At 41.7% G+C, this 13,879-nt stretch overlaps 1 protein-coding gene across 1 annotated transcript; it reads right to left on the bottom strand.

The window, feature by feature from the left end:
• Positions 1 to 651: 651 nt before the first annotated feature.
• znf532 (zinc finger protein 532) lies at positions 652 to 13,555 on the bottom strand. Its single transcript, XM_056432557.1, has 9 exons — positions 13,214 to 13,555; positions 8,105 to 10,472; positions 7,661 to 7,842; positions 6,409 to 6,585; positions 5,495 to 5,657; positions 4,905 to 5,213; positions 4,188 to 4,300; positions 2,892 to 3,030; positions 652 to 2,263 (listed from the first exon to the last, which is right to left on the bottom strand). Exons 2-9 carry the CDS (start codon positions 10,448 to 10,450, stop codon positions 1,772 to 1,774), a joined length of 3,921 nt encoding a protein of 1,306 aa, XP_056288532.1. The 5' UTR covers positions 10,451 to 10,472; positions 13,214 to 13,555; the 3' UTR covers positions 652 to 1,771.
• Between the last annotated feature and the right edge of the window lie 324 nt (positions 13,556 to 13,879).

The raw sequence follows: 13,879 nt of genomic DNA on the forward strand, positions 1-13,879 counted from the left end.
CCTGTTTGAAATCGACCTCTCATGTGTATAAACAGCTCACCAGATTACTCTGATACTGAAGAAAGCCTAAAAATGTGATTATTTTCAAGCAAGTTCTAAAGTAATATTGATATGTTTTCCCTTCTATGATCTCTGAGCAGATTTATGAATGACATCTATTTGCAATTAACATCAGACATAATTATATCCAAGGAAAGTGTCATTAAAAAATAATATTATATACAAAGAAATGTAATCGAAAAATACTTCTCTAATGTTTGTGTGTTCAGATCTGTCCGCTGCTTTGTGCTTTGCAACTGAATCGACTGGAACATGAAAGAGGAACACATTTTGGTTTTGGTTAAATATAGAAGAAGCTAATTTTAAGTAAAGTATTGACATTGTTTGATTTATAATATAAACACACAAACTTGTTTTAACTTTAAGTTGCCTAATCTAAACCACAGCTCTTAATCATGATTTAGTTTCCACAGGTTTATATTGTAGTGAAAGCAATGACATATCTTTTCGTTTTGCAACTTTGCAAAGTTTAATTCGGAAACCTTTACATTTAATTCTTCTCTCTGTTTCAAGTTAGACGCTTGTCCATGACACGAACGGCTCAATGAATAATCACGATATATTTCCAACGGGAAGAGCTGAACTCCTGTGCAGGTTTGATCATTTATTGACATAAAGAACAGCTTTGTACACGAGCATCAGAGAAGTCTAAAAACAGCAGCCAGATAAATTCTAATCAACAAACGATTCACGACGGCGTCTCTCATGCGGCTCTACAGCGTCGGACACTTTAAATTGCATTGTCAGAGTAGAAAAATTACTTTTTGGAAATCCTTAGAACAAGGAAGGTAACAGAGAACAAGGTTGAGGTTCGCACAACTTTCAGTTATCGTTATTTAATTTAACCGGTTGTCTTGTATACTTAGTTCAGAGTCGCAGCCAGTTATGATTCGTTATGATTCACCACGTAAACAAAAGAACCCAAAACTGAAGTAACCAGACAGATATGTCATAGTTATGATGTAAAGAAGTGAACTTTTAAATAATCCGGTAAATACACCTTTTTTTCCCCTTTTTTCCGTGACCTATCATCATAAATAGCTGCCATTTATATAGTTATATATTTATATATATATATTAAGTCAGGAATGTAACATCATAACAAGTAAGATAGTCTTTTACAAAATATTAATTTCAAAGCTTTGCAAATTTGGCCCACGGATGTGTTTCTTTCCTATTTCTGACGTTGATATGTAAATTATCTTAATTTGAAATCTTCCTATATTTCATATCATTTCAATTGAATCAAAAGTTTGAGAGTTTATTGTAGAAGTTGAGGAGTGCTCAGAGAGAAATATTAGTTTTCCTAAAACCAAAAAGTTTGACGCTGATCTTCTTCTCAACTTTTAAGTGAAGTGAACCTGAAGCTGCCAAACATTTTATACGTGTGTTTTTTTAGACATCCGTTTGAAACTAACATAGAAAATCCAGAACACTGCCGACTGCATGAGGATTAATCCCATTACAACATTTATCCATACACTATCCAGCCCCCTAGAAACTCTTTTAAAAATAAAAAAGAAATCTATTCAAAGCCTAGAAAATATCGACCGATCTTGTTCAACTTTCTTAAAGATGCATAAAGTGACTTTGACATATATTACATATGTGTGTACATATATTCTATTCTTGTATCGTACCTTACATGTTCATAATATATACAACGTAATACAGTGAATCTCGGATGCTTTAACAATCCCCTTTCAACGCGTCACTTGTCCGCCACGCTCAGTCTCTTGGACTTTATGAACGCCATCCCGTGAGTCCTCATGTGAGTGTTCAGGTTCCCCTCGGTTTCAAACATACTCCCGCACACTTTGCATTTGGTACTCGGTGTCCCGTCTGCAACGTCCAGCTGGTTCTCCCGCCGACTCTCGTCGTCGTCCTTGCCCCTTCCGGCGTAGCGGCCGAGGCCCTGCGGCTCCTTCAGCCGGTGGACGATGAAGAGGTGTCGGGACAGCGAGCGGCGGGAGGTGAAGCACGGGCCGCACTCCGGACACTGGTGGGACGAGCCGTCGGACTTGTGCTGGGGAATGTGCTCGTGGAAAGCCGCGGTGTCCTCGGTGGCGAAGCCGCAGACGGCACACTTGTGGACTTTGAGGATGTTCACCTTGAGCCTCTTCAACGGCTGCGAGTCGGTGCCCCTGGAGTTCAGGCCCGGAGACCCTTCTTCCTCTGCTTGCTTCCTCTTGGGGCTGAGGGTCTGGAGAGGAGGGTAACATCAGGAACTAGAACGGGCACTCGGTAGAGCGCATACCTTCGCATATCACAAGATTGGGCATTGAATTATGAACATGTTGGCATTAGTTGCATGCCAATTGGATATAAATTAACCGCGCTATGGTAAAAAGAAGATGTTGACCTTTTCATGACCTTGACCATGACCTTTGACCCGATCGATCCCAAAATCTAATCAAATGGTCCCCGGATAATAACCAATCATCCCACCAAATTTCATGCGATTCAAGAAGATGTTGACCTTTTTCATGACCTTGACCTTTGACCCGATCGATCCCAAAATCTAATCAAATGGTCCCCGGATAATAACCAATCATCCCACCAAATGTCATGCGATTCGGTTAAATACTTTTTTACTTATGCGAATAACACGCATACAAATAAATAAATAAATAAATACATGGCGATCAAAACATTACCTTCTGCATTTTCAATGCGAAGGTAATAAATAAATAAATAGACGGCGATCAAAACATAACCTTCCGCATTTTCAATGCGAAGGTAATAATGAGAGCTCCATGAAGATCACGTGTCGGTCAAAAAGATGAACCGCGACCTCATAAATGCATGTCTGTCAATGTGTGCCACCGTACCGTGTCCTTGTCAGGGGGCGCCTCCATGTGATCGGAGTTCACAGGCTTCCCACCTGGGTCCTTGACTCCATGCATCAAACGGATGTGCTGATCCAGCAGCACTCTTTTAGTGAACGGCGGTCTGAGAGCTGGACAGTGCCTATCACAATACAAGAAAATAGAAAGTTAAACCCCTTTTAATGATGATTTCTGGATTTCTGCCTTCTGTTGTGTGAATACATCCAATCTGAGTGAGTCAGCGAGTGTGCTAATCAGCTCATCTCGTATTCTCCTGCAGAAAACTGAATATTATTTTGTGTGCACAATAGCAAAACAGGAGTTTGCATGTTCTCCCCGTGGCGGCGTGGGTTCCCTCTGGGTTCTCCAGCTTCCTCCCACAGTCCAAAGACATGCAGTCAGGTTAATTGATCTCTAAATTGCCCATAGGGAACCTATGGTCGGGAACCTATGGCTCTTCCGGTGACGGCATATGGCTCCCAGACAATTTTGAGTAAAAATAAAAAATAAAATCTCCGCCCGCCCCCCTGTAATCTTCTCTATCGCGCCAGATTACAGCAGAAGTAATTTAAGGTCCATTTTCTTAAAGAGCACGTCTTTGTTCTTTTATTAAACTAAACGTCTGTTATTGATCGTATTTTATATTTTACTTTGTATACTTCTATATCTTTCATCCCTGTTTTTTATATTTTATATTTTATTTTTTATTCTTGTGTGTTTAGTTTATTGGTGCTGCTACTGTTACAACAAATTTCCCCTTGGGGATTAATAAAGTATATATCTATCTATCTATCTATCCACACAACAGCATGTCACTTCTGTCTCTACGTGTCGCGTTATTAATTTATTATACGTTCAAAATACTATATGGCTCTCAATGAAATATATTTAGAAATATCTGGCTCTCCCAGTCAAAAAGGTTCCTGACCCCTGCGCTAACGGAACGATACTCGCACAGCTGAATGCACTGCCACCGCTCAGCCACCGAGACACAATAACAAGTGTTTTATGACATTGTTCTTCAACTTCACCATCAGAGGCGTGTTGTAGACTAAAAAGACGTAAGGCCTGACTCCCGAAGACTCGGTTACGGCCGCGAGAGGAGCGCCAGTACAAGTAGAGTGAGATCCCAGCATATCTGCGCCACACAGCAGTGGTTGTTAACCATGGCAACCGTGATGCTCAATATCTCCTCACCAGGATTTTTCTTTTTTATTTCCTGAGCCTAAAAAACCCCTGAACCAATAACTTGTGTGTGTGTCGTTCTGGAGGAAAACCACAGTGACCGTGACCACTCACGGGCAGCTGTAGACCTTCCGCTGTCCCTTGTGTTTCAGGCGGTTGTGTCTGCACAGACTGTGGGAGGAGCTGAAGGACTTCTCGCACTGCCGACATGGGTGTTTCTTCAGTATCTGCAATGGAAGAATGCATAATGTCTTTTTAAATATAGACATTCATGGAATTTACTAATAATCATTAGTTGCAGTATTATATAGGATGTTTAATAAATAGCGTTGACTCAATCAAATACATCTGTAAAATGCTGCTTACACCTCGTTGTATTTAAGGATATAATGCACAATATGACTTTTACTTTTGATCTTTTAAGTACAATTTTCTAACCATACTTGTGCTTTTATTTCAGGAACATTATTAATATATATATATATATATTTATATTTATATATGTATATATGTATATATATGTATTTATATATTTATATATATATATATATTTATATATATATATTTATATATATATATTTATATATATTTATATATATATATTTATATATATGTATTTATATATATGTATTTATATATATGTATTTATATATATATATATGTATTTATATATGTATTTATGTATTTATATATTTATATTTATATATATATATATACATTTATATATATATATATTGTTTAGTATTTGTAAAGTGTGGTGTTAGTCATTTTACTGTAGTAAATGATAATGGTAATGATGCATTTGGAAAGATAATGGTCGTTGACCTTCACCTTTCCATGTTGGCGCCTCATGTGAGCCACAAACACCTCCCTGGAGCCCAGCAGACTGCTGCAGTCCCCACATGTGTATCCGGAGCTCGGCGGGTTCTTGAGGGCCACTGAGCCGTTGCTGTTGGCTTTCTTTAGAGGCGAAGGCTTCTTTTCTCCCTGGTCTTGACCTTTGTCACTTCCTCCATCTTTGTTGTTATTATTCTTACTGGGGCTGTTGGTGCTATTGGAGTTAGTGGGCTTGGTGCTGAGAGGAAGGTTGATGCCCAAGTTTGGTGGACCTTCGATGGTCTTCAGGGTCCCGTGGATGGCCTGGAAAGGATCCACAGATGCAGATTGAATTATAACAATTACAAATACATCAATAAAGCACTGCTTTGTGAAAAAAGTATAGACTAATTTAAAGAAAGTTGTACTCATAACCGGCCTCAAAAATATGAACAAAGATAGTATTGTGGTATATATGGTGCCACACATCCTTAAGTCACAGCGTGAGGTTTGATTTTAAAATGGATCAGAAGTTAAAAACATGCATACATAAAAGGGGAATGTTATTGTAAAGCATCCCCAAAATAACTGCTGATTAATCCCACCTTGATGTGGTCCAACATGAGCTGCTTCTGTGCGTAGTGAGCGGAGCAGTCGGGGCATTTGAACACGGGAACTTTCCAATTCACGATGTGCTGGTCGAAATGCGAGTGGAGCAGGGACTGCAGAGTGAACACGGTATCACACATGGAACACTTGTAGATCAACCTGGAAGACAAAACGACAACGTGTATATTTACTGCAATATGCGCACATCTATATTTAAAGAAGAAAAAAAAAGCTTTTTGTTTTCAAAATGTTATCTTATCTTCACATATATTTCACATGCAGCTGTTGAATATTCACTTGCAACCATATATAGATGGTTTGATATTGTTTCTAAAGCGTTAATGCTACGTTTCTGAAATAGGTGATTTAGTACTGAATATTCCTTGTTTATGTTTAGCTTTGAGCTTGGGGCAATAGTAGGGCCTCGCCCAAATAATGCTCCAAGAACACCTGCTACTGAGCACCTGTGTCATCGGCGGGGCTGATGACGGAGTGCATGTGAATCAGTAAAAGGTTTCCATGTGGAAAAAGCAAATCCAAGTTAAGCCACCGTGTCTAAAACCCACAAATCCTACTACTCATGAAACAGCGAAGATGTTTTTTCTTTTTTTTTAAAGAATTTGACGTGGGTATCAGGTTATATTCTTGTGTGAAAGAAGGAATACGTAGATGTGAGTTGACAATTCTTCCTTCAAATAAAGCTGGTGTATTCTACGTGTTCTGCATACTATTTGTATTTTATATAAGATACAATTTTGAATGTAATTGAATTGTGTGTCTCTTAAAATGTACACTTACACACAGCAACAGGAAAAAACTTTGCTGAATTCTGTCTTTAACACAATGTAAAACTGAAATACATTTGGTTCATATCTATAAATATTATGCACCCACAGTGCTTTGGACCTACTTGGGCTCTCCGGTCTTCATTCCTGGATGCTGTGTGTTCACATGCGAGTGTGTTCCAGGTGCAGACTTGAAAGCCATCGGGCAGAGAGGACATTTATAGAAGAGCTCACAGTGAGAACTCTGGATGTGGGATTTTACGGTTGCAGCATCAGCAAAGACCACACTGCAGTGGATACAGCTGGAGAGAGGAGGAATAAGAGGGGGCAAAAGTCAGATTTATATACAATTTTAACATGCAGAAAGTCTATTTAACTCATTCCTTGGACAGAAGATCTTTTTTTTAATCTTTGCATCGAGAGCGCGGAGAGTCAGGCAAGCTGTTATGCTAAGCTAAGCTAACAACCTGTTAAGTGTGGTATCGATCCTCTCATCTAACTCTGAAAGAAACAAAATAACTGAAAGTATCATCACCAGGCTGCAAAATATATAGAACTTTGGAGATTTTAACTTTGAGATAAAAAGTTCATTTTAACAATATTTTGAAATGACTCATTCATGAATCATAATTTCAGATGGAAATCATCAGTTTGAATGGTTTGTATCTTGGGTTACTCCACATAGAAATCTAATTTCCCCCATTAGGTCAATTGTCAACTATATCCCTTTGGTATAGGATTGTCAAGCTGAGGCAAACCTAATACAGACATAATAACTGTAATTAGTGACATCGTAAGTGGCACTTTAAAAGAAAAAAGCAAGAGACACTTGCTCTTATCGCCACTTGGAAAGGAAGAACACTGCTTAATGATAAACACCATGCATTTGTTTTCACATTTGAATTTCCCCAAGAAATCAAGGTCTTCAAAAAATATTCATACATTGTATACATCATATACATTGAATATTAAAGACACCTCTAAAGAAAACTAAAATGCTAATTACCTTCGCATTGAAAATGCGGAAGCTTATGTTTTGATCGCTGTGTATTTATTTATTTATTTGTATGCGTGTTACTCGCATAACTCAAAAAGTGTTAAACCGAATCGCATGAAATTTGGTGGGATGATTGGTTATTATCCGGGGACCATTTGATTAGATTTTGGAATCGATCGGGCCAAAGCTCAAGGTCAAGGTCATGAAAAGGTCAAAATCTTCTTTTTACCATAGCGAGGTCAATTTCTATCCAATTGGCATGCAACTAATACCAAAATGTTCAGAATTCAATGCCCAATCTTGTGATATGCGAAGGTATGCGCTCTACCGAGTGCCCGTTCTAGTTCATAATGTTATGATTTTAGTTAAGGTAGACTGACCGGTAGCCGACTCTACGGGTGTAATGCAGGCAGTTCTTTGTGACATGTGATTGGAAATGGACAGAGCGGCAGCTGGCCCCACACTCGGGGCAGATGTAAGGAGACTTGTGCTGGTGGATCCGCTGGTGTGACAGAAAGCTGCACTGATTTGGTAGAAGCATTTGGCAGATGGTGCATGTTTTCTGAAAAGAGCAGATACGAGGAAATCATCAATTGCATTTCATCATGGCACCGAAACCATTTCACCCAGAATATGTGGGGGTCGACTTTGCATGAAGCATTTTTTGCATTTTAGCAGTTTTTGTGGATCCAAGTTGTAGCTGTGATCCAACTGAGTCACGAATTATTGTCAATATGAAAGTTTATCGATAAAGTGGCTACCACCACTAAACATCTGAAATCCAATGGAACCACATTATGCTGCAGTTCACACAGTACACACACCTGCCCGCTGGAATCTTGTGCCTGTTGGTGGTGCAAAGCAAGCAAGCTGGCATCCTGGAACATTTTGTTACACTCCAAGCACTTGAGGTTGTGCCTGCAGATCTTCGGCGCATCATCCTCCAAGGGCATGGCTGCAACCAGAGGAGCACTGCATGGAGCTGAAATCACCGTACTTTGGGATCCAGAACCAGCGACTCTCCCTGGGATTTGGGTGGCTGCTTGTGGTTGGGAGGTCGAGGTGGCGCTTGTGATGTTGGGTGGGTCTGGAGAGGGTGATGTGGTTATCATCTGATCTGCGGGGATGGGTTTTAGGATTAGATGTGAACACTGCATGATGGCCCCTTTGTCCTTGTGGCCCCTGGCATGAGACAAGAGGCTGCATTTGTTGTAGAACAAAAGGCTTTCGGCGCAGTGGTTGCAGGTGACCTCGATCCGCACACTGCGACGCTCGAAGTGATGCGCCAGGCTCTTCTCGAGAGCAAACGAATCTCCACACTCCAGGCACTTGTAGCCACGTGAGGGGAGAGAGATACAAGCCGAGGTTGGTGGAGAGAGGTTTGGTACGTACACGGGGACAGGATTGATGCTACTCAGGACTTTGTTGAAGGCGTCCACGACGGAGCTTTGAGAGCTGTTGAACACTTGAATCCGAGAGACTTTCTTTGTGGCCCGGCCAGCGAGTATTGTGTGCTGTTTCATCTGCTGTGGTTGTTTGGAGGAGGACAGGGCCTTTTTGAGATCACTGACAGCAGAAGATACAATCTGAGGCAGAAAATTCAGCTTCCTAAGTTGCACCATCTTTGGCACACATTTGGCATTCGCCAGACGGGAGGCAGGTACCATGACTGTCTGTTGCTGCATGGCATGAGCAGCTTTTAAGATGGCACTGCTGGCACTTTGCATTGATGCAGCGGGGATGACCGTTGCTTTAACTGTGGTATTGTTGGCGAGTTTCAGTTTGATGATTTTGGAACCAGCTGCCTTGACTGCGGAGACGGGCAGGAAAGCCGTCGCCACAGGTTTAATAGTCATCTTCTTGGTTATTTCAATTGAAGGGCCTCCAGTGGTGGCTAATACGGTGATTGGCAGAGAGGGCATTGTGGGAGATGAGAACATTGCGCTGGTGGTTTCCATGACAGAAACACGACTCTCTCTTCTTTTCAGGCCTTCAGGACCGAACTCCGATGCAACTCGGGTGACCATACGCTTGATCTGCCCGGATGATGTCTTGATTGTTTTGATCCTGACTTTTGGGATGACTGGGGTGGTGTCCGTGCTTGAGGCAGGGGAACCTTTGCTGCTACCCTCGCTGATGACACTGGAGGGACTGTCTGGTTGTCTTGTTAGCAGCCTTTTTGCAAACTCGAGGGCTGACTCCTGCTCATGTGGTTTCTCTACAGCTCTGGGATTTGGATCGGCAGGGCTGGATTCGTTCTGTGTTGGAGGAGAATATGAAACGCCTACATCTGTAGGGTCAGCCTTTTTGGCACTGAGAGCTACTATGGCTGCTATACAAGATGAAAGTTTTGCAGACGTCTTGGCTGTGACTTGAGACATACTGGACTCATCGATGAGCCCCATTGGCTCTCCAGTCTCCATGCACTCCTGATCTTGAGACTTGAGGATTCTTTTCAGTATTTCCCCCTCAGGTAAACTTGATTGAGGGAGCTTGCTAGACTGGAAACATCCTAGAGTTCCATCGGTGTCCTTGTGTTGAACAGGTTTTCGGTCTCTGTTTGCTGTGGGCTTAGAAGCATTGTCTAATGATGCAGGAGATTTGGGATGCTGCTCCTCTGTCTTAGTAGTGCATATAAAGGTTGACTGGCATCCCTGCTTGTCCATAGGGTCATCAACCTCAATTGTATCATCATCATCATCAAACTCTTCAGCGCTGGAGATGGGGCTGAATTGATTGAAGGTTGGTGAATGGTTATTAACAGACTGTGCTTCCTGAATGGGAGTGTTCCATCCATTTCTGGTGCATTGAGTATCTAGATGTATTGTGGCCAAGAAGCTATGATGAAGTCCATTGCCAATGTCAACAGAAGGGGATTGGGGATGGAAATGCCCATCCTCTGATATGGTTCCACCATGCTCCCTAGTGTCTGCCTTTCGGATGTTCTTGACGATGACACTGATGCCAACGTCAAGTCCTGTTGAGGGGTCGTGGGACTCGTCTTCACCACTAGTCACCCCACCACTGAGATGCTTGAGTCGTCCATCATGGTCAACATGGTCATCGTGGGACCCTGATTCAATAGCGGCTTTAGGATCCACCATGTCGGGGATGTCGAAGGCCGCCAGCAGGTCATCAAAGTCTGGCGTCTTCATATCTCCCATGGTCATGCTCCTGTTTTGAGGAGATTACCTGGGGAACACAGAAGAAATGGTACAATAATTAGTAACGTAAGCCATATCTATACAACAGATTTGATCCACAACATGTGTTATTATAGTTCATCCGTCGTGATCTTGTGCTGAATCTTCCTTGCCGTTTTCATCTATTAGATTATGATATCTCTTGTGTGTGATGCTGATATTTGGGTTTTTAGGTAAAATAACAACCAATAATATCCATGGATCATAGTTTCCATAATAGAAAAGTTAATGGAGACATGAATTGTCTTTAAACGTCATGAACGACTGACTAATATCATCCTAAATCCATATTGGGTCCCAAATGAGGCCTCTTCTCATGATGACAGCGGCTTAATATTGATAGTAGAATTTGTTTATTAATGTGAAATGTATGACATTCTGGAGGGCAATTATTGCAATTCTCTTTAAATGTGGAGGCTAAGGCCACAGTCATTTCATCATGAGTATTTTTTTGGGACATCTTAAATTGCAGAGGAACATTTTTAGAGTGTGGGCTATTTTGCTTTCATAACATGTCTTCTATCAGACTAGTGAAAATAAAGCATCCAAAATGCACAGTAAGGTTAATTTGACTACAGTTTACCTATTTTTTTATGTAGATTTAACCTAAATTGACCGATTAGCATTAAATATTATGTCATCTGATTATCATAACTTTTCAGAAAACTTGTAATACGAAAAAGGGTGGGTAGCCTTACATACACCACATCTATCAATTGTATTCATATATCGATGTTCTGAATTGATTTGTATGGCTATTGGAAGCTTTTTTGGCACTGATACAAAAAGATATCAAAATGTCCTGTTCTGGAAATATATGCACATTTCCTTAATAAGCTCAAGCGCCATTTACAATACAGACTTCCAGCTTTGGAAGATACTCCTTATACATTTGACTTTAATTAGGTGGTAAACATAGGATTCGTTTATTTTCAGCCCTGTTTCTGTGTCACTTTCCTTTAAAAAATACTGCAAACCATCTTTTAAAAATGACAATGGAATATCAATTTATTTTCATTTGTGTTGAATATTATTTTGTTATTTAGGAAGAAGCCACATAATTCACTATATTAAATACTCCAAATATGTTCCTAAATTGTAAATTACAGTCAGACTTGTTTGTGTGTCAGCACATACACTTCATTCAGCTTTTTATTTTGCACTTCCACTTGTCACCACACTGTGGGTCAGTGGTTAGCAGGTCCGTCTTTCAATCAGGGGGTTGGCGGTTCAACCCCCGCCCTAGTCGATGTGTCCTTGAGCAAGACTCTTAACCCTGAATAGCTCAACGTAGTGTCTATGGTTAATGAATGTAGCATGATTGTAATTCGCTTTCGATAAAAGCGCCAGCTAAATGTAATCTAAGAACCACATGGTGCCCCGATGTCCACATACAGCGCAGCGTGAACAACACGACTGAGTCGTTATGTTTCTTATGTTTTTGCGTCAGCAGATGGAGTTCAGGACTCTCTTCTGCTACATCTGGAAATCAATGGAAAAAAAATAGTCCAGCTGACGTAGATATATTTCTATTTATGCCTTCATTCGTCCTCACATGGAGCCACTTCATTGAACTGATTCTGATGGAAACACCGGAGAGCCACTTGCTGGTCCCCGCGGGGGGTAGATGTGACATTTCCATGACATTATACTTAGCAAAACCTTTTCCTCTCTAATCACTACATGGTTAGCGTTGCTATAATTAAACAAATTAAATGGGAACAAAACAAGTAGATTCTAGTGTTGATAAGCTGCTGATGTAACAAAGAGATTTCCTCTTTTTTTTCATATTTATTTACTGATGTATAATCAGGATGATGATTGATTTGGTCCAGATGATTAATACGATATAGAAGATTGGCATCATTTAGTTATTTTCTTATCAGTGGACTTAGAGTCAGCTGGCTATATGATTAAATAAACATACAAACAATACTTTAATATCTACTGTAGATATGATCATGAGGAGCTTTGTGAGGTGATATTGAAAATGTAATTATGGTCACTCCATCCTTTACATTTATATTCAATTAAAACATTTTTGTTTTGTGAATTCTTCAACCTAAATGTCTGATACAGTATTTTTCAATATCAGACAGAAATACTTTTAGTGTGTTGTAACTCTTCAGAAACAAACCAGTTTTTATTTTTTAATAGTGAGCACTGCAAAAGCGACATGATGGGACTGGAATGCGCTGTGTCTGTGTGCGCTGTGGGCGTTGGGGACAAAAGGCACCGCCTGGGAGCTGCTCTGCTTGGACACTTAAACCAGCACAGCTCTTTGATCTACACACACACACATCTCGTAGCCTCGTCTTTAAGCAACAATTCTCAGTTCGATCCAGATGACGGGATAGTGGTAATAATGAGGTTTACGTCAACAAAACGACAGACGGAGAGACGTTATGGAGGGGAAGGAGCAGGCAGGAATATTGCAGTGGGGGGGAAAAGATGGCTGCTGAGCTGTGCGAGGCTGCAGCAGAGAGAAAGGCCTGCTGGAAAGAACAGCTAGTCACAGCCGTGACAGCCAGAGCAGCCTGACGTAGAAAGTAAATGAAGGTTAAATACAGACAAATATGAACAATATACAACACAGAGCCCCTCTCAGCGACGGCACTTTAATACACGTGTTTCATGACCACCTGGAATCCTGTGTAAAACCACAATCTCAGTCGTGTGAATGTAAAACAACAATGGTGGAAACATGCAAGCGAGTCAGCCACTCCTCACCCTCTTGCCTCTGTCCCTCTCCAGCCACTAGCCAAACCTTCTCTCCTTCCTTCCTTCCATCCTGGAACAGACACAGTCGCGACACGACTAACCCACAAAAAGAAAGCCACCCGCCCCACCCTGCCGGGAGGAGGAAGGAAAAACCGTCTGCTTCTCCCCAGCCATGCAAAGGCCCGGGACACGGGGTCAGGTTACATCCAGCGGTCTGGTGAGTGGTGCTGGGTCCCGCGTAAAGGATCCTCCTCCGTCGTCCTCTGCACCACTCGCAGCACACAGACACACAGACGGAGAGATCGTGCTCTTGCATGAGTGTGTGTGTGTGTGTGTGTGTGTGTACGTGAGGGCTCCCGGCTGCAGATTGACAAATTCCCAGTCGGCCACGTCCCCCCTGCCCCTCATCCCTTCCCAAATCTCCCTGCCCCCCCCCGTCGCTATGAGCCGAGCTGCGTAGCACGTCGCCATCCAGCGAGCAGCGAGCAGCAGGGTCTGTGTCCCGGTGTCCAGGAGCCGAGCTGTGAAGCGCCGCCATGGAGCAGTCGGGGCTATCTCTATCCTCTCAGTGGAGCACAGAGACGGGCATTGTTCCCGTCCAGCCTCCCTCAAACCGGTTTCATCCGGTTCTGGTCACCCAACAAAAAAAGCCCCGTGCTGCAGTACGGCCTCAGA

The sequence above is a fragment of the Pseudoliparis swirei genome, chromosome 15 (genome assembly GCF_029220125.1).
Source record: "Pseudoliparis swirei isolate HS2019 ecotype Mariana Trench chromosome 15, NWPU_hadal_v1, whole genome shotgun sequence".
NCBI lineage: Eukaryota > Metazoa > Chordata > Actinopteri > Perciformes > Liparidae > Pseudoliparis > Pseudoliparis swirei.

Excerpts from the sequence above, each read along its gene's own strand:
- znf532 (XM_056432557.1), bottom strand. The coding sequence starts at position 10,450 with ATGACCATGGGAGATATGAAGACGCCAGACTTTGATGACCTGCTGGCG. Across the intron at positions 6,586-7,660 it reads ACCCGTAGAGTCGGCTACCG|CTGTATCCACTGCAGTGTGG; the intron begins GTCAGTCTACCT and ends TCCTCTCTCCAG. Across the intron at positions 2,264-2,891 it reads CGCCCCCTGACAAGGACACG|ACCCTCAGCCCCAAGAGGAA; the intron begins GTACGGTGGCAC and ends CCTCCTCTCCAG.